The 26,664-nt window shown below is 32.5% G+C and overlaps 2 protein-coding genes and 1 long non-coding RNA gene across 3 annotated transcripts; 1 reads left to right on the forward strand and 2 right to left on the reverse strand.

Moving 5' to 3' along the window:
- Window positions 1-2,997: 2,997 nt before the first annotated feature.
- LOC141458388 (uncharacterized) lies at window positions 2,998-8,098 on the forward strand. The gene is made up of 3 exons (XR_012460914.1): window positions 2,998-3,167; window positions 3,349-3,511; window positions 7,421-8,098. It is a non-coding gene; the product is annotated as an uncharacterized lncRNA (long non-coding RNA).
- A 913-nt stretch (window positions 8,099-9,011) lies between these two features.
- Sec61alpha (SEC61 translocon subunit alpha) lies at window positions 9,012-16,424 on the reverse strand. The gene is made up of 9 exons (XM_074136287.1): window positions 16,211-16,424; window positions 15,602-15,669; window positions 15,453-15,518; window positions 14,968-15,178; window positions 14,628-14,885; window positions 14,364-14,530; window positions 14,140-14,280; window positions 10,773-11,021; window positions 9,012-10,616 (listed from the first exon to the last, which is right to left on the reverse strand). The coding sequence occupies exons 1-9, from the start codon at window positions 16,215-16,217 to the stop codon at window positions 10,353-10,355; spliced, it is 1,431 nt and encodes a 476-aa protein (XP_073992388.1). The 5' UTR covers window positions 16,218-16,424; the 3' UTR covers window positions 9,012-10,352.
- Window positions 16,425-21,929: 5,505 nt separating this feature from the next.
- bonsai (28S ribosomal protein S15, mitochondrial) lies at window positions 21,930-26,057 on the reverse strand. Its single transcript, XM_074136364.1, has 4 exons — window positions 25,681-26,057; window positions 25,387-25,520; window positions 22,818-23,016; window positions 21,930-22,280 (listed from the first exon to the last, which is right to left on the reverse strand). The coding sequence occupies exons 1-4, from the start codon at window positions 25,893-25,895 to the stop codon at window positions 22,004-22,006; spliced, it is 825 nt and encodes a 274-aa protein (XP_073992465.1). The 5' UTR covers window positions 25,896-26,057; the 3' UTR covers window positions 21,930-22,003.
- Between the last annotated feature and the right edge of the window lie 607 nt (window positions 26,058-26,664).

Genomic DNA, 26,664 nt, shown 5'->3' on the forward strand with positions numbered 1-26,664 from the left:
AAACTTTATTAACATCAAATTAGAAATATTTTATTATTTAAATTTTTATTATTTGCCGTTTTGTGCCGCGGGCCGCAGGAAAATGTTAAAAGGGCCGCAAGCGGCCCGCGGGCCGAACTTTGCCTACACCTGGTTTATCCAATGGATGATTCAGATTCTCGAAAATAACTTCCAGGCGTCAAATCTTATTGAATACTCAAATCTTATTTAAACTGGTGGTAGGGAGGTTTTCCTGTTAGATTACATTTCAGTGTATGGTACGGCCTCAAAATCGCATATATCGGAAATAGGAATGAAAAAGATGGATGAATTCCTCGAAACAATTTCCTTCGGGGTGAAGTGGAAGCTGAGGAGTCCTTGAAACATTACCACCAGAGAGAAACGCTAATTTCTATAAATCAATAATGAAACTCTCTTAGTGAACATCAAATGTCAAAATGAACTTCAGAAAACTTAATTAATTGAAAAATTAATTTTTGTAAATCTACCCTTTGAACATTGGAAACAATTGCAATTCTTTCTCTTTAACATTCTTGTGTGTATCGTTTTTATTATTTTGGCTTTTTTTCTGAGTACATAAGTACAGAAATTATTCGTAAATTAATATCTATCTAACAAATTATAATTTACTTTAATTTCATGGTATTAGTTTCTTGGAAAGTAATTTGATTTTCTAATAGTTTGTTTTTGAGAGGATCATAAATGTTCACCATCGGTTAACAATAACTAAATAATTACAACTAGAAAATAAAAGGAAAAACCCGATTTGATAATATCTTGGTTTGTCTCCATCGTAACTAAGATAACATTTTGAAGAAGATTAAAAACACCTTTGTTGGGCAGATAAATCTATTAAAAACACTAAGTTCAAATGTTAATAGAGTGATATGTTGCAGTATTTCGTGCGGTTTCAGACGTCTTCTGTCTGTTTTTATACGAGAGGATGGTAATGCCCAGCTTTCGAAGTTGTTAGTTTACCTAGGAACGTCTGTGCTGTCCAGTCTATGAAGTATTTCCACTGATTATTTCCAGTTCATATGTATTTGGGGATACCATATTTTAATCATTTTGCAGTTTCAACTAACCTCCAGCCAGAAAATTTTGAAATCTTAAAGAGATTCATTTATGACTGCCACTAAAATATTTATTGAAATGTCAATTTATTTTGCAATCCAAGTCTGGAAAAGTTAAAAAAATAAAATAAAAATTCTATACCTAAAACTGGCATTTAGAGGGAGAATGGCCTAATTATTGCAACAAAACAAACAGTAAACTTCGGATTAACTTAATTTATTATTTAAGATGAGTTGAATGGCTCCCACTGACAGGTAAACATCCTTGGATTTCTTTTCGACAGTGCACATTTATATATTTGAATATTACCACATAAAAAAAGTCACTTTTAATGTGAAGAGTCACTTTTAGTAAGTGAAAACACTTAAATTTTTTACTTAATTCTTGACGCACCAATTTAGAAAGATTTTCAAACCCCCAGTTTCGATACATATTTAATTCTTACACGTTTTCAGTTTGTGAATCTGCAAATTCACATAACGGGCATTTTCATAGTTTTGAAGAGCATAAATTTATTTCAGAATGTCCTGCAAAAGTTTTTCTTATAAACATTTTTCATATAAAAGTAATTGATCAATATATATTCGGAGATTAGAGGAAATCATAAGAGATACTTGAAAAAAAACTCTCGGAAAAGCGAAAAGTCCATTCTGTAAAGTGGTGCTATCAGCAATTAATTTCAAACTCAAAATATTAGCTACATATTTATCCTTTCTTTATAATATTGGGTGTCCTATAATTTACGCTAGATTTGAATTTAGTGGTGAAGTGTTGCCAAACAAAAAAAAAAGGCATCGTGACAGCTGACAAGTATTAAAAATTAAGCGCTGCACGAAAGAAAACTTGTTTTCATTGATGAGTTTTAATTTAAAAAAATAGAAGGTTTAGCAACTACAGCAATGAGGCTCATTTTCATCTTTGTGGATTTGTGGTTCAGAAAAGTCACGAGTGATTGTTGAGAAACTAATGCATCTACAACATGTCACTGTTTGCAACGGATTTTGGGCTGGAGGCATCATCGGAGCATTCTACTTCGAAAATGCGGCTGGTCAGTTAATAGTGCTCGCTATTGCGACATAATCTAATTTTTTGTCCATAAATTCCAAGTTGTGGATGTGGACAACATATGTACAGTTCGGTGCCACATGCCTTACAGCCCGAGAAATTATTCAATTACTGCATAAGTCATTTCCTGGTCCTGTAATTTCCCTGTAGGTTCGGTGATCAGAATTGGCCATCCAGATCATGCGATTTAACGCTGTTGAACTTTTTCTTTGCAGTTTTTTGAAGTCTAAGATTTATGCCGACAAGTCCACGACCACCCACGCCTTGATGGAGGAAATTGAGCGCTGTAACAGCGAAATTCAGCCATATTTATCCAAAACAGTCATGGAGAACTTCAACAAAAGAGTTTCTAAGGGCCAGCAAAGCCTTGGAGGCTATTTACCCGTCATGCTATTCCGTACACAGCTCTGTACTGTACAGCTTATGAATCAATAAAAAAAATTGCAATTTTCAATTATAAAACTGTTTTTCTATCAAAATTTATTCTTGCGTGAATTTTTGTACACCCTTTAATATACAGGATCACATAAAACTGAAATGAATCTTTAAAGCAAACTCTACCAATCCCCTTAGTCTTCTTAATTGAATTTTCTTGAAAAATGTTTCAAATAAAAGTTTCAGATTGATTCGAGAACAATGTAAAAACTAAAAAAATGTGGAAAAATTCAGTTTGTAAATAATTATTTCGGTTAAAGGATTTTGTTCGCAAACTTAGGTCCGGGTCGTCTAGGGGATATATCAATTGGCTTTCAAATTTGTTATATTTTGACTTTGAGTTACATAGTCCATTTCTGAAATCCACTTTTTGAGGTCTCGGGGGGCTCAGAATATGCGTGGGGCAAAAATCGATATCGACAACTTTACGACTAGAATATGTAAACAAAAAATATACAAAATACACATATCCTTATTTAAGGACAACAACTGCATTCACTGCATAAAATAAAGGATAGAATATAAACGTAACAAAGTGACAAAGTTAGCAGTACAAAAAAAAAACTTCCAGCTATGACAATGACAGAAGACAAGTAAGTGTAAATGTGATAATGTGGTGTAATGAACTGTCTTGTTTTTTGTTTTTAAATAAATCCGGAATGTTACATATATATACTGTCAGGATAATACTGAAGTGTTAAAAATATACTGAAAAAAGTTATGTTTACATTTTAGACCATGGCCTTATTCGTGATACAGATTTCATGTTTTTAGGCTTCTCTACTCACCTCTTTTCGTAGTGGCACACTAGGTGTGTGCAGATGTTTGTAATTTACGCACGGCCAGTGTCAAGTAGGATTGCCAGGGAAGAAAATAAACTTGATTGCATTAATGCAGATTTGGATGTCCTCTATCAAAGGTCACTCACTAGAATTAGGTAGGTTCAGGTAGTTAACAGGCCCATTATTATGCTCATAATAAATTATTTATTAATATAAATTATTTTACTTTAAAAAATATGTGACACTTCAAAGAATTGAACTTAGTTTTATTTCCCTCTGTAGTTTCTTTTATAAATATTGCTTTTAAACTTTTCTTTTTTTTTGTCTTATTCATTCAAAAAATCCTTGAGCAGTCGCAACGTTAGCTATTGAACCCAGATCTTCCACATTTCTCGATCATAGTTGCTGATGATACATCATATAATTTGATTTGACAGGATGCATGAGAACGGGTTGAGTGTTTGGCCAGTTTGGAATGAAATTTGGTGTAATGGAAAAAAGGACAAGTGATGAACAGGTGAGGTTTTTAGGACATTGTGAATTATCTGATTATTGTCGTTCATAGTTAAGTTATCGATGTCGTAGGATATTCTGCTGTAAGGATTAGATAATATGGTTAGTTTATTGAGTAATATTTTGATTATTGTCGCTTTGCTTGTCGAATTTAAAGTTCTAGATGAGGCGTTTGTTCAGTTGCAGTTAAAACTATCAGCCAGAGAGAAAGGAATGTGGTTCAGATAGATCGGAAGTAGTGCTTCACAATTTACGTAGAAGGATTTGGTCTCCTTTATCTTTATATTACGAAATTAGGGTTCGAAGACATGAAAATGGGAATAGACGGATCGAATCGGCATTTCAGATCTGAATTATGGTATAGGATGACTGTACTGTTGCTTTCTTTGGGAGTTGGATTCTAACGCTAGGAGTGATCAAATAGTAGTAAGGACTATGGCTATTTTGGCACCATTAGGTGAAAAGGATTCGTGAGGGAGAGTTAGTTTAAAGAGGTGCGTCGTATTGAACGTGAAAAAACGATATCTATGAAATATGTATCAGCTTCTGTAATAGGAAAATCTCCGTATAAAGTGAGAGACGGAGAATTTCCCACCCGTGGATTAAGGTTTGGATGTCGAGGGACCGACATACGAGTACTATCAGACTGATCAATATTTTTTATGAGGTCATTTTCATGTAAAAGTTTAGTAAGGGTTTTTTTTTTTTTCTCTCTTGGCTTACTTTTTGTACAGTGATGACGAATTTTCATTAACACAGTTAAAGAATATCGTTAAGTCCTGCAAGAAAGCACAATGTATTCTATATAAATATACATTTATTACCGCCACACATTATCTAGCTAAAGCGTTTTTTTCTTCTTTTTGAAGAATTATTTTGAAAAATAATTTATTGAAAAAAAAACAAAATACTTAAATCTCAAATGCAATGAATTATATTTTGTTCAATCTTCCACATTAAACTTGACAATTAATCTCTTAATAGTAGCATTTAAACTAAAAAAAAATAAAATAAAAAATAGAAGTAAATTCTGCAGTCACCAAGGATTAAACATTACCAAACAAAGTAGTTAAGTAACTGAAATTAAGAATGATAAAAAAATAAAAGAGAAATTCAAAAAAAAAGTTTTACAAAATCAGTGATAGGATGTCAATTAATCACTAAGATATCCAGTAATACAAATGCCATGGTCACAGAGTTTGGAATTATATTCAATTAACTGCATGGTCAAGAAGAAACGGAAATCTTAGTAGTCAACTTTAATATTATACTACAAGGTGTAAATAAAATAAGCAAAACAAGAAATTCCTACTATTATAGATATTTTTGACTAGATATGTTAGAGAATGCAAGCCTTGTTTTTATTTGGCATATAAATTAAAAAGCATATAAACTAGTTAATACCTTCTACGATTGAAAAGAGGAATCGAGAGATAAGGAAATTAGTAATAATAAAACCTTCCTGGAGAGGTGGCGGTTAGTCAAGATGAGAAAACGATCATGGGAAGAGAGCTTCAGGTTAGAGTGACGAGGTTAGACCGACCTTGGTCTAGGTCAATCAAAAAAATAATTTTACATTAACAAGATGACAGTTACCACTCTTAAGATGCTAGTAGGGCTCAATTTTAGATAAGTTCAGTTTAGGGTATTGTGTAATGTGTACATAGAATGCCAGAGTGTGAGTATAGTGTCCTGTAGGTTACTCCTTGCTGCCCTTCTTCCTCAATTCAACCACTTACTTACGGCGCTACAACTCGCGGCAAGTCCTGGCCTCCCAAATGAGCATCCACCATCCTGCTCTATCTTATGCGGCTGCTTTCCGGTTGGAAATTCCCAAAAGTTTTGCTTCATCCGCCAATCCATCTACCACCTCAGCCTCGGCCTTCCAGCCCTTCTTGTTTGGGGAACAGTCTCTTCTAACACCTTCCTTGGAATCTCAGATTTCTCCATCCTAGCTAGGTGGCCTGTCCAGCTCAGCCTTTCTGCCTTAATAACTTTTATAACATCCGCTTCGGCGTACAGCTTCCTATTCTTTCGTATTCTCCAGACTTCTCCCTCTTTTACTGGGCCAAAAATTCTCCGAAGGATACTCCTCTCGAAAATGAGCAGATCCTTCTCCTCTTTCTTACTTAAGGTCCAAGTCTCGGAAGCATATATAAGTACCGGGCAAATAAGGGTTTTGTACAGAGAACATTTGGATTGCCTAGAAAGAAGCCTACTTTTCATGTGCTTCAGCAATCCAAAATAACATCTGTTAGCCGCCGCGATTCTTCTTTCAATTTCTGAGAATGTCTCGTTCAATGAGTTTATCTAAGATCCAAGGTAAGTAAATTCATTCACCTTTTCAAATGTGTTAGGGCCTATAGAGACGTTTCGGCCCTGCAGACCTCCTCCTTCACCAGTGAACATATATTTGGTCTTGGCCACATTAATTGTGAGACCCATATTTAGTGCTGTACTCTGTAGGGCCACAAATGCATTTATTAACGTGCTATGATATCAAGGTCGTCCGCAAAACCTAGCAAGTGAACTGACTTTGAAAATATTGTCCCTGTCATCTGGATGCACGAGTCTTTGATGACTTTTTCCAGGGCTAAAATGAATATCAGGCATGCCTGTGCGTCTTCTTGTCTTAGACCTTTGTTGGCCCTAAAGTGCACACGCACTGTACACTTGACCTTCTGCATAGTCATTTTAATGAGTCGTATAAGCTTGGGTGGAATTCCTATGCCTTCCATTGCCTCATAGAGCTTTGGCCGCTTATGGCTGCCATAAGCACTTTTAAAACGTTATTTTTTAAAAGTAAAAAACTCCTTGCTATCCCTTCTTCCTTAATTCAACCACTACCTTTTCTTATTTTGTTATTTATTTATTTTTTCAATTCCCATAGGCTTTAGTGAATTGTTAGTAGTCCAGTAGCCCTCAGGCAACTGCTCAAAATCAGTATCTCGTGCTTCGTAAGACTTTCTGGCTGGCGATGGTAAAGGATAACATAGCGAAGGTCTAAACTTAAAGCGCAAATCTGGAACTCCTAGTCCAATTGCTCGCAGTTGACATAGTTGACATTCATGGTGATCGTGCGAAATCAAGAGCTCCGCTGTGCCGAGGACATGAGCTAAGCGTAAAAAGGTTCAGTTGTTTGTATCTTGGATGTTAGCTAAGGTTTGTCTATTATCTTTAAGTGAGTGGTAAATTTTTAACTTGCTTGGTACAGATTTTTTAATTGCATTTGAATAAATGTTTTATTTTTTTATTTTTATCAATTGTTCTCATTTCCTTTGAAACCGATTTTAATTTCAATATCACAGGATACTGACAATAATAAAGACCATGCACGACCATATTTTGGCAAATTTCGCTCCCCCAAACGGACGTTCTGGTTACAAACTGATTCTCACAATAAAAGCAAGAATATTTATTCTGGTGATGGCGAATGTTTAGTACATTGAATTTAAATAAACATAAACAAAAAGTAGAGCTACTCTTTATTACATTTCTCTTAAAAAGCTAATTGCTGTTTGCAGTTACTAATTATTTGTTTGTTTATCCAGTGGTATAAATAAGGCGATACGTTGAATACGTAGGCTAAAGGATCAAGAGCGCCAAATGACGCCCACGCGTCGCCAAATATAGTCCAGGCAGTGTACATTTTGGCTGATACTCTATCTCCCACATAGCAACTTGAGATTAACGGGTTGGTGTGGGCCTACGCCCTATTCTTAAAAGCTTCATCTCTACAGTTTGTAAAGAAATTCAGGATTTGTTTTTCTTATTTATTTTTATTCAAGCGACAGTTGCAAATTTAAAACGACGAATAATTTTATTTGGGAAATGTTTATTTATCAAATAACCTAGTAAGCGCTAATGATCGTTGCAGTTGCGGACAAAAAATTAAAATTAAAGATTAAAACAGCCTTAAAACACGTTATAAAAATTATTATTGCACTAATTGAAGTAAATCAATTGTTTTAAACCTGTTTTTTACTGTCGTAATTTAAGTCCCTTGCCTTTTTTTTCTTAGCTTGTCTCAAATAAAGTTATTTCAGCAAATGTTAGAAGTCCTACAAATTTTCAATTTCAAAGCTAAAGAAACTTCAAAAGAAAATTGGAATCTAAAGCACACCCTTCATGCCTCTTTTATTGGTATCCAATAATCATATTATATTGGATAGTAATCATATTATAAATATGTAGAATTATTTTAGGACCGACATAGATCAAGATCAATTCTTGAGCAAGCCTAAATCCAATTTAGAACTTTGGTGTAGTAAAGTATATGGACGCTCCATTTCAGCTTTGAAGAAGGACTGATCAACATTCAATAAATCAGAAAATGGTTCTAGCTTTAGTAATTTAGAAACGCACTTTCAACATGGCAACAAGCGAATGGTGACCAGCTTCGCTAGTGTTACTAACTTTTAGTTAGCTCTTTTAGCTGCATAATTTTAATTATTTCAATTTTCTATCTATGTATATTATTTTTTATATATTCTGTTACATATTACTTTCTATATTTTCAATTTATATTGACGTTTTTTCATTAATTCTAGTTTAAACAATCGTAATCCATCATATACATTGCCTATTCAATTTTTACGGGTAGTTTTATTTTTCTACTGGTGACCAGATCATAATTGTACTACTGCAAAAAAAAATTAAGTAATCGATTCATTTTGAAGAGAGACGCATCTTTGAAATACCAAATTAAGTGTCGTAAAGAGAGGCGGCAGCAATTCTTTACTATTTAGATGCAATTTTAGCTTCTTTAGATGCACTTCGTTTTTTAAACGTAGGAACTAATATGCAATAAAATGTTAAGTTTCCTAACAGAAACCACTTAAATTCTCTACCACTTCTACTACTCGTACCCACAGAGGAATTAGGTTCTTAATTCCGTTGAGAAGGCCTTTAAGACTAATATTATGATGGTCGTTCTCTTACTGTTAAAAGTAAAAAATTCATGAATTACAAAATTTCTTCCAACGTCGATTCTTATAAATTTTATCTTTTATAATCAATTTAGTCGCTAATTGTATTCGGCCATAACAATTAATGAACACTATTACCTTATTTAGAGTTATTAGTCTAAGATCGACTTTTCTGTTTCTTAAATACGAGTTTTTATAAACTGTTAAAAAATAATAAAATTCGGAATATTTCTTTATTGTAAAATTCTAGGTTACAATCCAATGAATTCTTAAAAGGCGCTAATTCCCTACCTACTTTTAACAGAAGATGTTTTTATATTATTTTTTTCCCCCATAGATTCCTAATAACACCACCATTATTATGCACTATGCATATGTTTTCCTTAACAAAACTGTTTCTTAAATCTTAAAAGTCAACTCGAATTCCTTTTACAAAAGGAGATGCTTCATTTCCTCCTCAAACATTTATCATAATTGAATCCTATTATCATTACATCCGATACACATTCTTAAATTATAGATATTTTTTTCTTTTAAACCGAATATTTATCCTTTTAGTATAATTAATAAACGTGTAATTCATAAGTGTCTTATAACATTCAGTGGCACACCTTTAAATTTAGGTAGTTTGTGCCTTGAATTTTAATTAATTTATAAGTTGTAGGAGACTGTTGCAGTCTGTAAAATATCACTAGAATGCGCTGGTGAGATGTGCAGCTATTCCCTAAATAGCACGCACGTCTAAAATTTAAAGAAACATATATATATCTGGACAACAATTTATTATTCGTCAATTCTCAATACAAAAGTATTTATACAAAGGTAATTTAATTACAACTATTATTGGTGAAAGCTTGTATTTGAAATTTTCACTGGTAATATATTTTATCAATGACACCAACATTACTTTAAATTGCCAACAATGCATAACATTGAAATAAAATTCTAGTAAGCTTATTATTAAAATTATAATTTATTGATCTTTTCAATCTAAAAGGTATTGGGGAGGAGATGAAACTTAAGTCTAAAATTTAGACCAAAATCCGGATATCACGTTTTTCTGTCAAATAGAAATATATCTATAGAAAAATACATGTATACATTATAATATCAAATTAGTATGACATGGTAGAAGTAAACACAGGCTTAAAGTTCCTTCAGTCTAACCAAGGCCTACATTCTACACTCTGAACGAGCAGTTTTAGTAAAAATGATTTGAATGAATGAATCTAGACTTGTACCTTTAAAACACGAAATTAACTTCTACCATGAGATACATATGTAAAAGAAATCTCAATTGTTCAAGGGATTTTTAGAAGTAAACTATATACAAATTAATTATAAATAAATATTTGTACAACTTAAATTTTATCGTCCAATCTAAATTGCACATCAAAAAAAGTTCTGCATTAGTTGATGTAGGAGAACAATATGCCTTCTACCCAAAGTAATAATGCAAAGCTTCCTTCATCAAATGCAACTATTTATATATTTTTGTAGTCCTTTTTTGAACATTTTCGTTTTAAAACGAAAATAATTTCTCTTTTGATATTCTTTAGAAAAGTAATGTGCTCATGCCGCCCATTTCACTTTGTTCTTTAACAAAGATTTCAAAATACTGATATATAATGGTGACAGCCAAAAGAATACCAGTACCCGAACCGATGGCGCCCATGAAATCAGCTAGCACAGAAAGTGCGCCAATGCAAAGGCCTCCAAAAGCAGCTGCTGTAGGTATGTATCTGTTCAATTCGTGAATCATTGAATTGTCACGATGACCCCTCATTACCATTTGCTGTTCTTTCAACTGTTTTGCAACCTGTAATAGAATTATGAATGTACAGTGTTCAAGTTAGACAATTAGTTACAGATATATTGCTGGTTATTAACTTTCTGACAAATAACATTCCCTTATTCTGATTTAGAAATTAAAACTGAATTTAAGATGATAAAAATGATGGTGAAACGTAATTACATCTTTAGCAGAAGAGCCGGATACTTCAATCCATGTCTTTGAGAAGAAGGCACAAGATCCAAGCATGAAAATAATGTAAAGAACTGCGTGTATCGGATCCTCAAGTATATGACCTAAATTCTCCGGAGGTGACAGATAATAACAAAGTCCTCCAACAGGATAAGCTCTAGCTGGACCGCCACCTCCCACATCTGCCCATACTCCAAGGAGATTCACAAAAACATTTCCATGAAATTTCACTGCAAGCATCTATAAAAAAAAAAAATCCCGAAGTCACATTTTTTTTACTTTCTTTAAAAAATACAAATGTTTCGTTTTAAGTTCAGCAATTAACGAGCCACAAAATTAGTATTTTTACCACCAATTCATACTCATTTACATAATTTATTACTACTAACATAATTCTACTAAAATCTGGAAAAAGTTACAATTAAAAAACTAAAACAAAACAAAACATGCAACAATATTATAAATATATCCTGGTTTTTATTATTTTACTTACAAATCTATAGTCAATAGTACAACTTTTTTTTGAGAGATTGAACTCGTCCGTTTTTTTCAAAGGAATTTCCAGTGATTATTTTAAATGAAAAATCATTTGTATGTTTGTAACCTATTTAAGGTAGACAACGCTTGGGGCATCACTGGCTAGTCTATAAATTTATCTTAAATTCGCTGCAACTTAAATATGTATATATACGCAATTCCCTAAGATTGCGCAGTGTAAATTAGCACTGGCTTTACACAAAAACTAAGTAATAAGTATACAAAAATAACATTTTATTTGCAATAGTCAGTATTGACCGTCTTGGAAACTGACTGACAATCAGTGCTTTACCTTTCTGACACTGAACGCACACTGTTAAGTGAAATCAACTGCCTATCTAAGGAGACACCTAATTGTAAGTACCGTTTATCTCCACTAAATTATCTGTCTTCCAACCGTTACGTTTCTAGTGACCGCCGGCATCCACTTAGTAAATAAGATTGTTTAAGTTTTGTTTAGATTCACTTTTTCAAACGATGAAAAAGAAATATACACTCACTGACTTAGCCTAACAACTGAACATGTAATTCTTCTCGAAGAGGTATGCTGAAACCATCATCAGCAAAAAAAGATAAAGAAAAATCATTATTGTCTTGTTAAGAAATGTAAACTTAGCGGATTACAAATCCAGTGCAGGCTGATTGCAAGTATTGCAATCTTTCCAAAATTTCGAAATCCAGTTTTAGCTGGAAGCATTCGCTTTGCGGTACCCTGAGTTGGAAAAAATGGTTTTTACAAAATTTTCAGTGCAATATACACATATGTATATGTAAGTTATTGCGCAAACATTACTTTAAAAACCATCAATCACACGCAGTAGAAACATTACATTCAAATTGAGTTGCTCTGGGGAACCCTCCAAAAATCTATTCAATCTAATGTACTATTTTACTAAATGAATTTCTCTCTTTTTAAAGATACAAAAAAAGTTTTAGAGGTGGAAGATCCTGACCTAGTTCGATTCCCGCTGGTTGCTACTTTTTATTTATTGGATGGTATGGATAAATTCCGCCCCCATTTACATCAACTAATATTTACATTTACATTTACATTAATTTACATAACTAACAGTTGAAGGTTCAGCCCCGCCTTAAATAAATTGAAAACATTTGCATTTTCACTTCGTAGAATTAGCAAAGAAGAAGAAGCGCTGCTTTCAAGTGACTTTTCTTTCTACAAGAAGGCAAATGACTCGGTTCTTCAAAGGTTGACGGTTGAAGGCCTGAGGATGTGTGTCACCTTTAACCTCATAAATTTTTCAAATGTTTAGAGGAACTTCACGAGTTGCAGAAGGCTCTGCACGAGCATACCCTGCGAAGTTGGGTAGCGAAAAGTAAATTTCTATGGATTGATTAAAAAAGGAAACTTATTCCCAGAGGCTGAAAATCCCACTTTGCAATCTTAATCCAGTTAGTGCCACCCGATTTTATAGGTTCAAGATCAAGGGGATCTAATATTCCTGATGCAAGAGATGCTGATCGTAGGGCTTGCCGTTCAGTTCCAGAGATAGGCTACTGTTAGCTCGTTCGGAATCCAGTGCTCGCTTAAAGAGAAATCACAGTATGGCGAAGATCCATCACCGCATGGCACAGTAGGCTTATGGCAGAATGCACTACCATTCTATAGACATGGCCCTCAATAGGTTCCTGTGGCACTTGCTCTAACTTAAAGTTGTTGTCATAAATAACCAAATGTTTGCAAATAAACGGATACAGTGTGATGTGAAAGGAAGAACGGCTGTTTATCGAATGGCCATGTTAGATCCGGCAACGAGAAATCTGACCCGGCGAAGGAGATTAGATAGCCCAGTAAAAACCAATAGCCAGGGGAGGTAACATTTCTCAAGAGGAAAGTTTCCAGCGTGGAAGAAATGTCGAGCGTTATATCAAACGAGGACTCTCGTGGAGGAGGATTACGCACACTGAGAAAAGTGAAGCAGGTGAGGCGAAGTGAAGGAAAGGAGCTAGTCTCCCCTCCTGGCCGCCAAGCACTTTTATTAGAAATGAAGACACTAAAGTCATAAATGGAGACACAAACAAATGTAATCCTATTGCTGCAGGCTCCTATTTTCTATTTGGTCATAATGATCATTCGCCATTCTACATTCACATAATAGAAGTTTTGTCCTTACAACGAGGTTTTTTCCCCGAATTAATAAGTGAAAAGATAAACTGAATTTATCAATCCTGGAAACCACGTTTTTAAAGAAAGGAGATCCCAGGTTCGAATTCCTTAATGACCCTTATATTTTCTCTTCCTAGGAGAATCTAATAGATCACAGACCGGTGATGGACAGCGGTGCCTGTAACGAGGTGTGATACTTGTAAATAATGCGAATTTTGACGCGCTTTAAATTTTATATATACATAAAAACATATGTATAAATGATAATGAATTAATCTTAATTACCTGGCTATTGATTTGAATAACATTTTATTTAGTTTATTTGCATTTATATACAATGATTAAATCTATGTTGCTTTCATTCTTAAAAAGAAAGATATATTTATTTAAAGAGTTGATTTGCTCACTCAACAAGTAATTTCAATGGTTTCTGATAATTGTATGTTTTCTGTCTTCGTGCAATATTGATTTCACAAAAAGTCCTTGAATTAAAAATATAAATAAAAACGGTACCAGAATAACCGAATTCTTCAAAGCGAGTCAAGGTGGAAGGACTAATGAAAGCTTTTTAATAGGTTGCTGAGAGTGGTAAAAATGTTTTTCTCACGCTTAGCTGAAGATGTTAAGCTTCAATAATTTATTCTATAAATAATACTTTAAAGAATTATTAGTACTCTAAAAACTGAACTTACTGACCTGAGAAATAACGTAAAGATTTGATACTAATGCTGATTGAAGAATAATAGGAATATTTGAAGTGTAGAAAAGTTTTATTGGATAACTGCTATACTGACCACGGTAACGGGCTGATTTAATTGGAAGATCTACCCGAAAACCCTACAAAAAATAAAATAAATTAAGAAAATTAGTTTAATATTAAGTTATACTTAATTTATAATTTGCAGAAAATAATTACATACTTGGAAGTAAATAACAATAGCAAATACAAGTATTGTTGCCAAAAGATTCATTAAATTAGGAAGGTTCTGTCTGTAGAAAGCTTCTCTTAAAGCTCTAACTTTGTCTTGCCTTGTTGCAAGCAAATGAAAAAGTGCAATAACTGCTCCTTCAAATTCAGTTCCTCGACCTAATGAACGAAAACACATATTATGAGAATGTAACAACTTTGCTAAATATGAAATAATGGCATACACTATATACAATCTATTTGCCAAATCTTTTACCTGTATTAACAGTTGCCGGGCTGAATGCTTTCCAAACAATTGTTTCACAGATATTTGTGGCAATGAACAATGATATCCCAGAACCAAGACCATATCCTTTTTGTAATAATTCATCCAACAATAAAACAATCAGACCAGCAACAAAAAGCTGCACAATGATCAATAGACAGATTCCCGCACCGATTTCTGCTGGATCACCATACATTCCCGTCATTACATACACTATTGCCTGGCCCACAGTAATAACCATGCCGAACACTGAAATACATAGTATCATAATCAAATTTTTTTTACTCAATTTCTTTTTTAAAAGGATAATTTAACTGGTGAAGGAACCAACATTTCTGAGCGCCATTGAAGAGCGCTCTGTCTTTAGGTGTATCCCCAACTTCAATAATCTTAGCTCCGGCCAAAAGTTGCATTATAAGTCCTGAAGTTACAATTGGCGAAATTCCCAATTCCATAAGAGTACCTCTATTGGATGCTAAGATAACACGGATCCAGTAAAATGGATCCGCAGAATCGGAACTCATTATTCCAAAAAGTGGTATCTGAAAGAAAACTACATTTAACAAAAAAGAAACTAAGAGGAGCACAACTAATACATATGCGTTCCAAGGTCAGTTAAATCAACGATGATGATATTTGGCCCAAAAATGATCTACTAATTGATCAAATTTAACCAACTGATTGGATCATCAGCCACTAAGGTGGAATGATTACACTACATGGCAACAGAGAAACTCTCCAAGTATTATGCTCCATTTAACGTCTTACTGGTGTAATAGGGAATGTGATATGGTAATATTTAATTTAAAAAATTACCTGGCAGCATACTAAGAAAATGAAAAGTGTTATTGCAGTCCATAACACTTTCTCTCTAAATTGTATCTGAAAATAGTTATATAATCATTATTCATTTCTCGTGTTTGCCTTTTACAGAATGTGGGATAAATAATTAAAAAATTGCTTACCTTTCTTTCGGGTTTTGCTATTTCTGGCAAAATACTGCAAAAAGGCTTTATGACCTCCAAAAATTTAACTATAAGAAAAATGGTTTAATAACATTAGTTTGGACTAATATAGAACCGTCAAGTAATAATAAAATCAATAAATCAATCAATTCACCCATATTTAATAAATAAAGAATACTATGCAAAAAAAAAGTAACTAGGATATAAGACTAGTACAAATAGGTGCAAGTCCAACAATTAAGATTTTTACTATCCTAAACCTTAGAAGACTGTATAGTTATATTTCTGTTTCTGGGGTAGATTATACCACACTATATACTAATGAGATTTACATGGTTCATTATTTTGATGCAAAAATCTTTTTGAAGGGTCTTCAAATAGTGCGGAAGGCAATAAAAATATTTTCAGGGAAAAAAATAGATAACTCTAATTTTATTTAGGCGTTCAATTTCTTATGAAATGAAACACAAGTATTATTTTGTTCAGGTCCAATACTTAAAAGATTCCGCTTGGAAAGTTGTATCAAAGAAACGATTTTAAAATTAGTCATAATTATTTTTACAACCTCATGAAACAAAATATACATCAAAAAGTAAATGGTGTACTTACTAGCCATTTTTTGGCCCTTAATTAGCTCCTAAACGCAATATTAACTATAGCCACGAAAAATTGTTCTGATGTCTACATGAAGTACCGTCCTCCAACACGACAAATGACACAACTGTACAGGGCACATATAAATCCCATGCACCTTTCTCCCTTACACGTAGTCAACAACGGTACGCAAAACAGGCACACGTAGCTTGCAGTGTAACCACCACTGTTGCTGGTGATGTATTTTGAATCACATCTGTCCAAATTAAATTCAATAGTAAGATCAATGAAAGTCAATGATGTTTACTTAAGTGTTTTATAAGCTGTAAAATATTATTTTTAAAAAATGATATGTATTTTTGGAAAAAAAAAAATTAAACCAGTTTCAATAAATAAAACAGGGGTTTAAAATTAGAACATCAAAAACTGTTTTAAGTAATGAATTTATTTTATATAGTTTCCTTTAACGCCAAGTAAATAACTCTTATACTTATAATTCCCATTAATTACACAAAAAAAAATTAAATGTTTTTTGTTTTATATCGAACAATAAAAATCTGATGAACAAAAATATATTGTTTGAAATATTAATCCGTTATTTTTTTTTTTATTATTTGCAATTCCGCAAAATCAGAAGCCCCCCAAACTAAACGAATGAAACTATTTCAGAGGGGAGAGTCAATTATTTTTTTTAAGACTAATTCCTGCTAAAGAAGAAAAAAGTATCAAGTTTTTTTAAACCTTCTCACTCATTAAAAGTGGAAAAGATATTTTTATTAATTTGCTCTGAAAACTGAAATTCACTTTTGTTCAAACCTTATTTTTTTAAGGAATAATTCTTTGATATATATGTATATGTAATATGATGCATATCTTTCAACACATAAGACTGAGTATGTAATTTACCTTAAAAACAAATTTTGAGATATAAATCAAGGTTAAATTATTTGTAAATCAAAACATGCGATACTGATTTATTGAAAGATTCTAAAGAATATTAATTTTTCAGCTAAGCTTATCAAGAGATTTAAAAAAGATAGATGAAAACAGTGACTCAAATTCTTTTTTTTTTCCAGTCAACCTATCTATCTAGTTGAAGATGTTTTTGCTCTTCAAAGGTTTTTTCGGTTCACTTCCCTATCCTTTTTACTACTGCCATCACAGGATACGATTCTGTCTCTTTCACCCGCAATTGCAATGAAAGGCAGTGGAGGAGGTAATTTGAACTTAAATTAAAAAAAAAAAATCTCTGCCTTTCCCGATGATTCGCAGAACTATCTGAACCTTTAATAAATGCTACAAAATTGCCTGGTCTACCCCGTCTACTCGTCCCTTATAAACGATCAATTAGGAGAAAAGTATAGTATGGTTGCACTCGCGGTGAAGTAAGAGATCTTTTGCCCTACTTAACTTGTTCCGCAAAACAAACTCTAAAACCATAAAGGAAGCTTACAAGCTTGCTTTTGATACTTACAAAACAATTTATTGTGCTAAGATCAAGGATTTTTTTTCTTAGCTGCACAATTTGAATCTGACAATCATCAAAAAGTTTTTGAAGTTTGGACACTGATTTTGACGTTAGGTTGTAGAAACTGCAATATCTTCAATGAACTCTTGGATCTTTACTTCAAAGGATCTCCTTGATTTTGACTCCAATTTCACGACTGCACTTTACGTAGAACCTATAATTGATCTGACCCTTAGATATGTCTTTTACGAGACGTGAATTGAAGTCTGTGCTTGCCTCGGTTAAGAACAAGAAGGCTCCAAGTCATGAATTAGAATTTATCAATTACCATATGAAACTGGTTCTCTTCATCCATCCTTTAGGGCAGTGGTTCTTAACCGGTGTTCCGCGAATATGGTCCAAGTGTTCCGCGAAATTTCAATTTTAAATGTATTGAAATTTAGAAACTTATCAAAGATACGAAAACAAAAAAATGTTCCTTTTTTTTTTTAATTTGAATTTAATTTTAAGTTCTTGCTAAATACCGAATTTCAAATTATTTAATGTTAGTGTTCCGCGAGAAAAATATATACATATAATTGTGTTCCGCGTCTATGAAAAGCTTAAGAACCACTGATATAAAGGGTTGAAAATTTTTTGGGTCATGAAATTCTGTAAAATTGGGGCCGTTCTAAATCTCCCACTGTGAACCACGTATTGATATGGACTTTTTTTCTCTTCTACACTTTGTTTTTCTTAATTATAAACTATAGTTATTTTGTGCACAGATCTATAAATTTAGAAGATATAAAGGGTTGAAAATTTTTTGGGTCATGAAATTTTGTAAAATTATGGCCGTTCTATATCTCCCACTGTGAACCACGTATTGGTATGGAATTTTTTTCTCTTATACACTTTGTTTTTCTCAACTATAAACTATAGTTATTTTGTGCACAGATCTATAAATGTAGAAGATATAAAGGGCTGAAAATTTTTTGGGTCATGAAATTTTGTAAAATTATGGCCGTTCTATATCTCCCACTGTGAACCACGTATTGGTATGGACTTTTTTTTCTCTTGTACACTTTGTTTTTCTCAATTATAAACTATAGTTATTTTGTGCACAGATCTAAAAAGGTAGAAGATATAAAGGGTTGAAAATTTTTTGGGTCATGAAATTCTGTAAAATTGTGGCCGTTCTATATCTCCCACTGTGAACCACGTATTGGTATGAAATTTTGTTCTTTTGTACACTTTGTTTTTCTCAATTATAAACTATAGTTATTTTGTGCACAGATCTATAAATGTAGAAGATATAAAGGGTTGAAAATTTTTTGGGTCATGAAATTCTGTAAAATTATGGCCGTTCTATATCTCCCACTGTGAACCACGTATTGATATGGACTTTTTTTCTTTTATACATCTTGTTTTTCTCAATTATAAACTATAGTTATTTTGTGCACAGATCTAAAAAAGTAGAAGATATAAAGGGTTGAAAATTTTTTGGGTCATGAAATTCTGTAAAATTGTGGCCGTTCTATATCTCCCACTGTGAACCACGTATTGGTATGAAATTTTGTTCTTTTGTACACTTTGTTTTTCTCAATTATAAACTATAGTTATTTTGTGCACAGATCTATAAATGTAGAAGATATAAAGGGTTGAAAATTTTTTGGGTCATGAAATTCTGTAAAATTATGGCCGTTCTATATCTCCCACTGTGAACCACGTATTGATATGGACTTTTTTTCTTTTATACATCTTGTTTTTCTCAATTATAAACTATAGTTATTTTGTGCACAGATCTAAAAAAGTAGAAGATATAAAGGGTTGAAAATTTTTTGGGTCATGAAATTCTGTAAAATTGGGGCCGTTCTAAATCTCCCACTGTGAACCACGTATTGATATGGACTTTTTTTCTCTTCTACACTTTGTTTTTCTTAATTATAAACTATAGTTATTTTGTGCACAGATCTATAAATTTAGAAGATATAAAGGGTTGAAAATTTTTTGGGTCATGAAATTCTGTAAAATTATGGCCGTTCTATATCTCCCACTGTGAACCACGTATTGATATGGACTTTTTTTTCTTTTATACATCTTGTTTTTCTCAATTATAAACTATAGTTATTTTGTGCACAGATCTAAAAAAGTAGAAGATATAAAGGGTTGAAAATTTTTTGGGTCATGAAATTCTGTAAAATTGTGGCCGTTCTATATCTCCCACTGTGAACCACGTATTGGTATGAAATTTTGTTCTTTTGTACACTTTGTTTTTCTCAATTATAAACTATAGTTATTTTGTGCACAGATCTATAAATGTAGAAGATATAAAGGGTTGAAAATTTTTTGGGTCATGAAATTCTGTAAAATTATGGCCGTTCTATATCTCCCACTGTGAACCACGTATTGATATGGACTTTTTTTCTTTTATACATCTTGTTTTTCTCAATTATAAACTATAGTTATTTTGTGCACAGATCTAAAAAAGTAGAAGATATAAAGGGTTGAAAATTTTTTGGGTCATGAAATTCTGTAAAATTGTGGCCGTTCTATATCTCCCACTGTGAACCACGTATTGGTATGGAATTTTGTTCTTTTGTACACTTTGTTTTTCTCAATTATAAACTATAGTTATTTTGTGCACAGATCTATAAATGTAGAAGATATAAAGGGTTGAAAATTTTTTGGGTCATGAAATTCTGTAAAATTATGGCCGTTCTATATCTCCCACTGTGAACCACGTATTGATATGGACTTTTTTTCTTTTATACATTTTGTTTTTCTCAATTATAAACTATAGTTATTTTGTGCACAGATCTAAAAAGGTAGAAGATATAAAGGGTTGAAAATTTTTTGGTTCATGAAATTCTGTAAAATTGTGGCCGTTCTAAATCTCCCACTGTGAACCACGTATTTGTATGGACTTTTTTTTCTCCTATACACTTTGTTTTTCTCAATTATAAAATATAGTTATTTTGTGCACAGATCTATATTTTTAGAAGATATAAAGCAGTGGTGTTCGCGAATATGGTCCAAGTGTTCCGCGAAATTTCAATTTTAAATGTACTGAAATTTAGAAACTTAGGAAAGATACGAAAACAAAAAATTTTCCTTTTTTTAAATTTGAATTTAATTTTAAGTTCTTGCTAAATACCGAATTTCAAATTATTTAATGTTAGTGTTCCGCGAGAAAAATATATACATATAATTGTGTTCCGCGTCTATGAAAAGCTTAAGAACCACTGCTTTAGGGGGTCCACAATTTCATCTTTTCAAACAAGGCAATCTTAATGTTTTTTTTAAATTATTATTTGTGATTTAAGGCGCATAGGTTATTGGCGCCTGGAGTTTTTTGTATCAGGGCACTGCCGATAACGAGGTGGCTTTGGCAGATAAACCCGCTTCTCTATTAAGTAATATCAACCTTTCACACACAAAATGTGAGCAATTAATTTTTTCGGTGTTATTAAGTCTAAGGATGGCACAGGAGGGCTAGATTGGGATCTTCAAAGGATGGTTTTATAAAGGGCGACCAATTGAAACAGTAAATGAATGTAAACTTTGTTTTGATCCACCGTTTATAATTAACTCCTACTTCAAGGGTAAGGAGTCATTAGCAAAGTTTGCTTTAAACTGTATCTTTCTGTTTCCTTCGCACATGATTTGGTGCGTTTATCAGCTAAATTAAATCTATTTAATTCTGTTTGTGTTGTTTGGTGCTCTGTTATTTCCAAGTTTGGAGGTTTCAGAAGATGGAACAAATTGATAGAACATATTGTATTTAAAAAAATTGTGTATGCTTTTTTTTTTTGAACTCCTAATTATACATTTTGAAACCTCCTTTGAACTTGAAATGCTCTTTACTCTGAAGCTTCACTTTAGTTCTGCCTTTAAAGTTCACTTTCTTCAACACTGCTTTCCTAAAATTATTGCTCATAAACTAATGGAGCGTAATATTTTTTGGTTGTATCACTGGAATACTTAAGTAAAGCAAACGCCTTATAATTAATTTAATGCATTAAAGTTGTTGACATATTATAGGGAGTTGCTGCGTTACATATGTAAATATGCAGATACATTTAAAAAAAATAAATACATACATATAATAAAAAAAAAATTTGCTCGGAGACATTTAATGCTTGGCAACTTTAAATTTATCGGTGTCCGAGTTATTTTTATATATATATATTTTTTTAATGATTTAAGGCGCGTCAACATCCTGTTTGGATTCTATAAAGACCAAAGATAATATATACTGCCTGTGGGTGCTAAATCGTCAGATAGTAAACGAGAAAAAATTAATATATTTCAGAAATAAAAATAAACAATACATTATTAATAACTACCAACAAAAATTCTCATCCATTTAAGCTTCCGACTTTAGTCTTTCTTAAATTCTCCAATTTATCCTCCACTGCTTTTATATCATCTTCATTAATCGATGTATCTAAACCACAATCCATTTCCTCTTTCATTATCCATTTTAATGTTCTAATCTTATTTTCGAGGAATGTTTCTTGTTGAGCTTCTAAACTTTCTTTATATTCATTGAGCCTTCGGTTTATAATATCTTCACAATATTTATCGGTCAACATTCTAAGAGACCGCTTCCTTTCAATTCTTTTATAAACATCTCTGAAAGAAACCAAAATGAGAATTTAAGAAAAGTCCAAATGTAAATTACAAGCCACATCAGTATTTAAAGTCAAATTAAGCATTTAAATATTTATTATATTCCTGACAATTGCTTAGAAAGATCAAAGATTACTTCTAATCAGCTATACACGTTAAAATAGGTATTGGTAAAATTTAAATTTCTTGGGCCAAAACTGTTTGTTAATAATGCGTGAAAGCCAAAATCTCTTGCACATCTTGCCAACACGCTGTGGGTGTAATTGGTTATTACTAGCCTCTTCACGAGCCTTTCCTGACCGATATATTAAGGCTAACCAGTGAGCCCAACTTAATAAGTACAATCTCAAGACAAAAACATTGGATGAACTTCAAAAATATTATTAAAATATGAAAATTCCATTTAATATTCCTCTCGTAGTAAAATTTGTGTATTTATTATTTCCACACCATTTTTGTGCCTAGTACACTAACATCTTATGTTCTGAGAGCTTCATTAATATCAACATTTACCTATTGATACAAAATTGAAAATCTTACTGAGGAGGAAAAGGTTTATAGATAAGATCCAATCTATCAAGAATCCATTCAAAACACTTGTAATCCCATGTACGTAAAAATTTTAATAGTTTTTTACGTTTATCGATTACTTCCTTTAAACAAACTTTAGTTTTAACATCCTTTGGGAATTTATCCATGTGTTGTTGCATGCATCTGATATCAGCTGTCATTTTTGCAACTGAAACAAAAATATTTTAAACGTCTTTGAATGGCCGGGTTACATTGAAAATTACATAAGCTAAAGGCTTCATGAGCAGTTTCAGAGTTTTTTTTTTTATTGGAATCTGTAAATACTATCATTTTTGCCTTTAACGAGAGAACTAAAATTATAGAAATAATTCATCAAGCGTAACTTTGAAACAATTCAGAGTTTATTAGAAACAAACAGATTTCCCATGACAGAATATACAGGGTGACCAGAGTTATATGCTCCACCCACTTTTTTTTTAAGGCGAAAAATATCGAAAAAATAAAAAACACGTATTTAATCATTTTTAGTCTAGTTTATTTTCAGTGATTGGCCCATTTTTTTAAACCCCTGTATTTCGAGATACAGCATCCAACTTTTGTTTTTCAAATGGAACGTTATATTTTTTTTTTGCATATTTTTATAGTATTTGAGCTCCTAAAAAAAAACAAAAAAAATATTTTGAAATCGGTTAGGTTTTTCAAAAGTTATAGTAATTTAAAATATGAAAAACAAATTTCAGTTTATTGCCAAAATTACGTTGTTTTTTTTTTGTTTTTTTTCAAAGAATCTGTTCAAACTAGGCACAATCAACGGATAGGCAAGCTAAAACTCTGGACTCCCACACTTTGCTTGTAGCAGCACTTATGGTGGCGAACTCACGTTCTAGGCAGGCTAGAGTAATTCGACGTTTCATATCATCAACTGAAGCCACGGGATTAAGGTTACTGTACACTTTATTTTTTAGATATCCCCACAAAAAATTGTCCATTGGGGTTAAGTCCAGAGATCGAGGTGGCCATTGGATGGGACAATGAGTCCCTAAGCACTTTTCATGGAAATTTCTGTCCAGGTAACTCGAACCACTCTTGCATTATGGGCCAGGATCCATCTTGTTGAAAATACATATCTAGCCGACGTTGTAGATGAACATCTTCAAGCAGAACTGGCAAAATGTCTCTTTAAAAAAAAATTAGAAATCTTTCACCAGTTAAGTTCTCTCTGTAGAAGTATGGGCCGATTAGTTGATTTCCTAAAACTCCACACCAAACGTTTGTAGAAAAACCAACCTGAACGTCGAATAACTCTAGCCTGCCTAGATCTTGATTTCGCCTCCATAAGTTCTGCTACAAGCAAAGTGTGTGAGTCCAGAGTTTTGGCTTGCCTATCCGTTGATTGTGCCTAGTTTGAACAGATTGTTTAAAAAAAATAACGTAATTTTGATAATAAACTGAAATTTGTTTTTCATATTTTAAATTACCATAACTTTTGAAAAACCTAACCGATTTCAAAATATTTTTTTTGTTTTTTTTAGGAGCTCAAATACTATAAAAATATGCAAAAAAAATAAAACGTTTCATTTGAAAAACAAAAGTTGGATGCTGTATTTCGTGATACAGGGGTTTAAAAAAATGGGCCAATCACTGAAAATAAACTAGTCTAAAAATGATTAAATACGTTATTTTTTCGAAATTTCCCGCCGTTAAAAAAAAAAGTGGGTGGAGCATATAACTCTGGTCACCCAGTATAATGATATATCAGATAACCATAAATAATTTCCCAGGCTAAGCCCCTGGGTCCGAGACCAGCTTTGGGCCCTAGATTTTCTGTCTCTTTTTATTGGGGGGGGGGGAAGATACTGATGGGGCCGGTAATGTAAGAAAGCAACGGGCGCCATTGGTCTTATACAGTGACTCGCCTTACTTAAGCCGACACATTTAGGAACTGAATATATTTTGGATAGCTTGAGACTCTTCTTTAGGTTATAATTTTTGTAACTCTAAAGATTCACAATTCCAAAATTCCTTAAATAATTCCTCCGTACATGTAAGATTGGGCAAACAATTTCTGGAAACAAGAATTCAGAAATTGAAACCAAGTAACCTGGAGAATATCTATGAAGTAAATCTTTCCAGATTAAAATCCCTCACCCGGTACTACTTCATTAAAGTACAAACTTTTTACTTTACTGAGAATTTATCGAAAAGGCTGCAACTATTATCTTTAAAGTTGTTATGTACTCAAATTAGTCTATAACTTTTAACTGAAATATTTTTTTCCGCGAAATTCTATTAAGGGCACTTGTGAGTGCAATTTGGCTTCCCTATAATGTTCTCTTATACATTGTTAATATTTACTATTTTGTAGATTAAATTATAGCTAATATACCTAATAAAAAAAAGAGAAAATACCAAACGACTTTTCAAAACAAAATGTTTACTCCATATGAAATTTTTTTTTTTACTTATTTTAAAGCAGGACATTATTAATATGCGTCATCTGACAATTACTTTAACATACATTTGAGTGCAATTTGAGAAATTTTCCTCATATACGTGGTCAAATAAAATAATCACCTACCTCTTGCCTCAGGCGACCTAGTATCGAACTGGTGTCGTTTAACTTTATCCAAGTAGGTAGCCCTAATAACTTCCACAGTTTTGTTTTTTGGGAAATATTGTAATGAAAACAATCGTTTAACAGTTTCGTCAGCGCTGTTCTCAATGAGAGGCAAATAAGTATAAATATTATTTAATCAACAGATATCTCTAATATGCTTCACAATGGATCACAAAACATTGGTTAAAATAAACTCATAACTCTTAAATATCAAAAATGTTAAATGTATCGCTCTTAAAACTTTTAATGACTTACGTTTTTAATTCCTCGGAATTCCTAAATTCTAGTGGGTAATGTGTTGAATCAATCTCAATTACAGGTTTTAGGTCGCCACTTTTTTGAGGTTTAATACAAGGTATTTTTTCTGGCCTTACCCATTTTATAGGCAGTGAAGATTTCAAGTTACGACGCCCAACAACAGAAACAGCAGGACTTATTAAAAAACCACTGCTTCTAAAAGCAATTGACATTTTAATGACTAGTTTGGAAAGGCTTAGTGTTGAGCTTTCTAACTTCTTTTAAATATCTTAATTAATTTTCGTAAGTAATCTTTCCTTCTACAACAGTAAGCCTAAGTTTCAATCACAATTCACTGGAAATAGCTAAATTTATAACCTGAAGGAGGTTGCAGAATTGTTTTACTAGCCTTCAGTGTTTACCTGAATCTAAAACCACAATATTTGCGTTATCACTATCGAATTTTTTATTCATAATTTTTCTCTCATTACTTTGCTTATCTAGAGACCTAATACTATTGTATAATTTCGAGGCTAATTTGTGATTGAATTTTTTTTTAAAAAAAGCTGTCCACCAGGAGGGTCCCACAGTTAGAAAAACGCTGCTCTGCTCTTGTAGTTACTAATATACATAGATTTCAACTGACAGATTTTATTTAACATTTATTAACTCATAATATTGTCTCCTAGAATAAAGAAAGTATATCTCTGAAAGCCTTGTTACTTGAAAAGAAAATAAAATTAATAAAACTGAACGAAACAACCATTTCATAACTTTAAGTAATTCTCTTTATTAAACTTTAGATTTCTTAAAGATTTAGTCACTATATGTATGTATACACATTTATACTTACACAAGTGAATTGAAACAGAAATATTGGATACTTAAAGTAAAACAGGTTGCATAGAATTTGTCGTATTTAGAATTCGATACAAAATCCAAAACACTATAAGAAATGGACTCACAGGCTCCGACTTTAGGAGAGAGATGGCTATATGTACG

Source organism: Rhodnius prolixus, unplaced genomic scaffold (genome assembly GCF_049639745.1).
Source record: "Rhodnius prolixus isolate KJV_2025 unplaced genomic scaffold, Rpr scaffold_1, whole genome shotgun sequence".
NCBI classification, from domain to species: domain Eukaryota; kingdom Metazoa; phylum Arthropoda; class Insecta; order Hemiptera; family Reduviidae; genus Rhodnius; species Rhodnius prolixus.

Coding starts and splice junctions, on each gene's coding strand:
- bonsai (XM_074136364.1), bottom strand. CDS start 25,895: ATGTCAATTGCTTTTAGAAGCAGTGGTTTTTTAATAAGTCCTGCTGTT. Junction 25,521..25,680: donor AATTCCGAGGAATTAAAAAC/GTAAGTCATTAA, acceptor CATTGAGAACAG/CGCTGACGAAACTGTTAAAC. Junction 23,017..25,386: donor TAGGTCGCCTGAGGCAAGAG/GTAGGTGATTAT, acceptor TTTTTGTTTCAG/TTGCAAAAATGACAGCTGAT.
- Sec61alpha (XM_074136287.1), bottom strand. Junction 15,519..15,601: donor TAGCAAAACCCGAAAGAAAG/GTAAGCAATTTT, acceptor AACTATTTTCAG/ATACAATTTAGAGAGAAAGT. Junction 15,179..15,452: donor TTTTCTTAGTATGCTGCCAG/GTAATTTTTTAA, acceptor GTTTTCTTTCAG/ATACCACTTTTTGGAATAAT.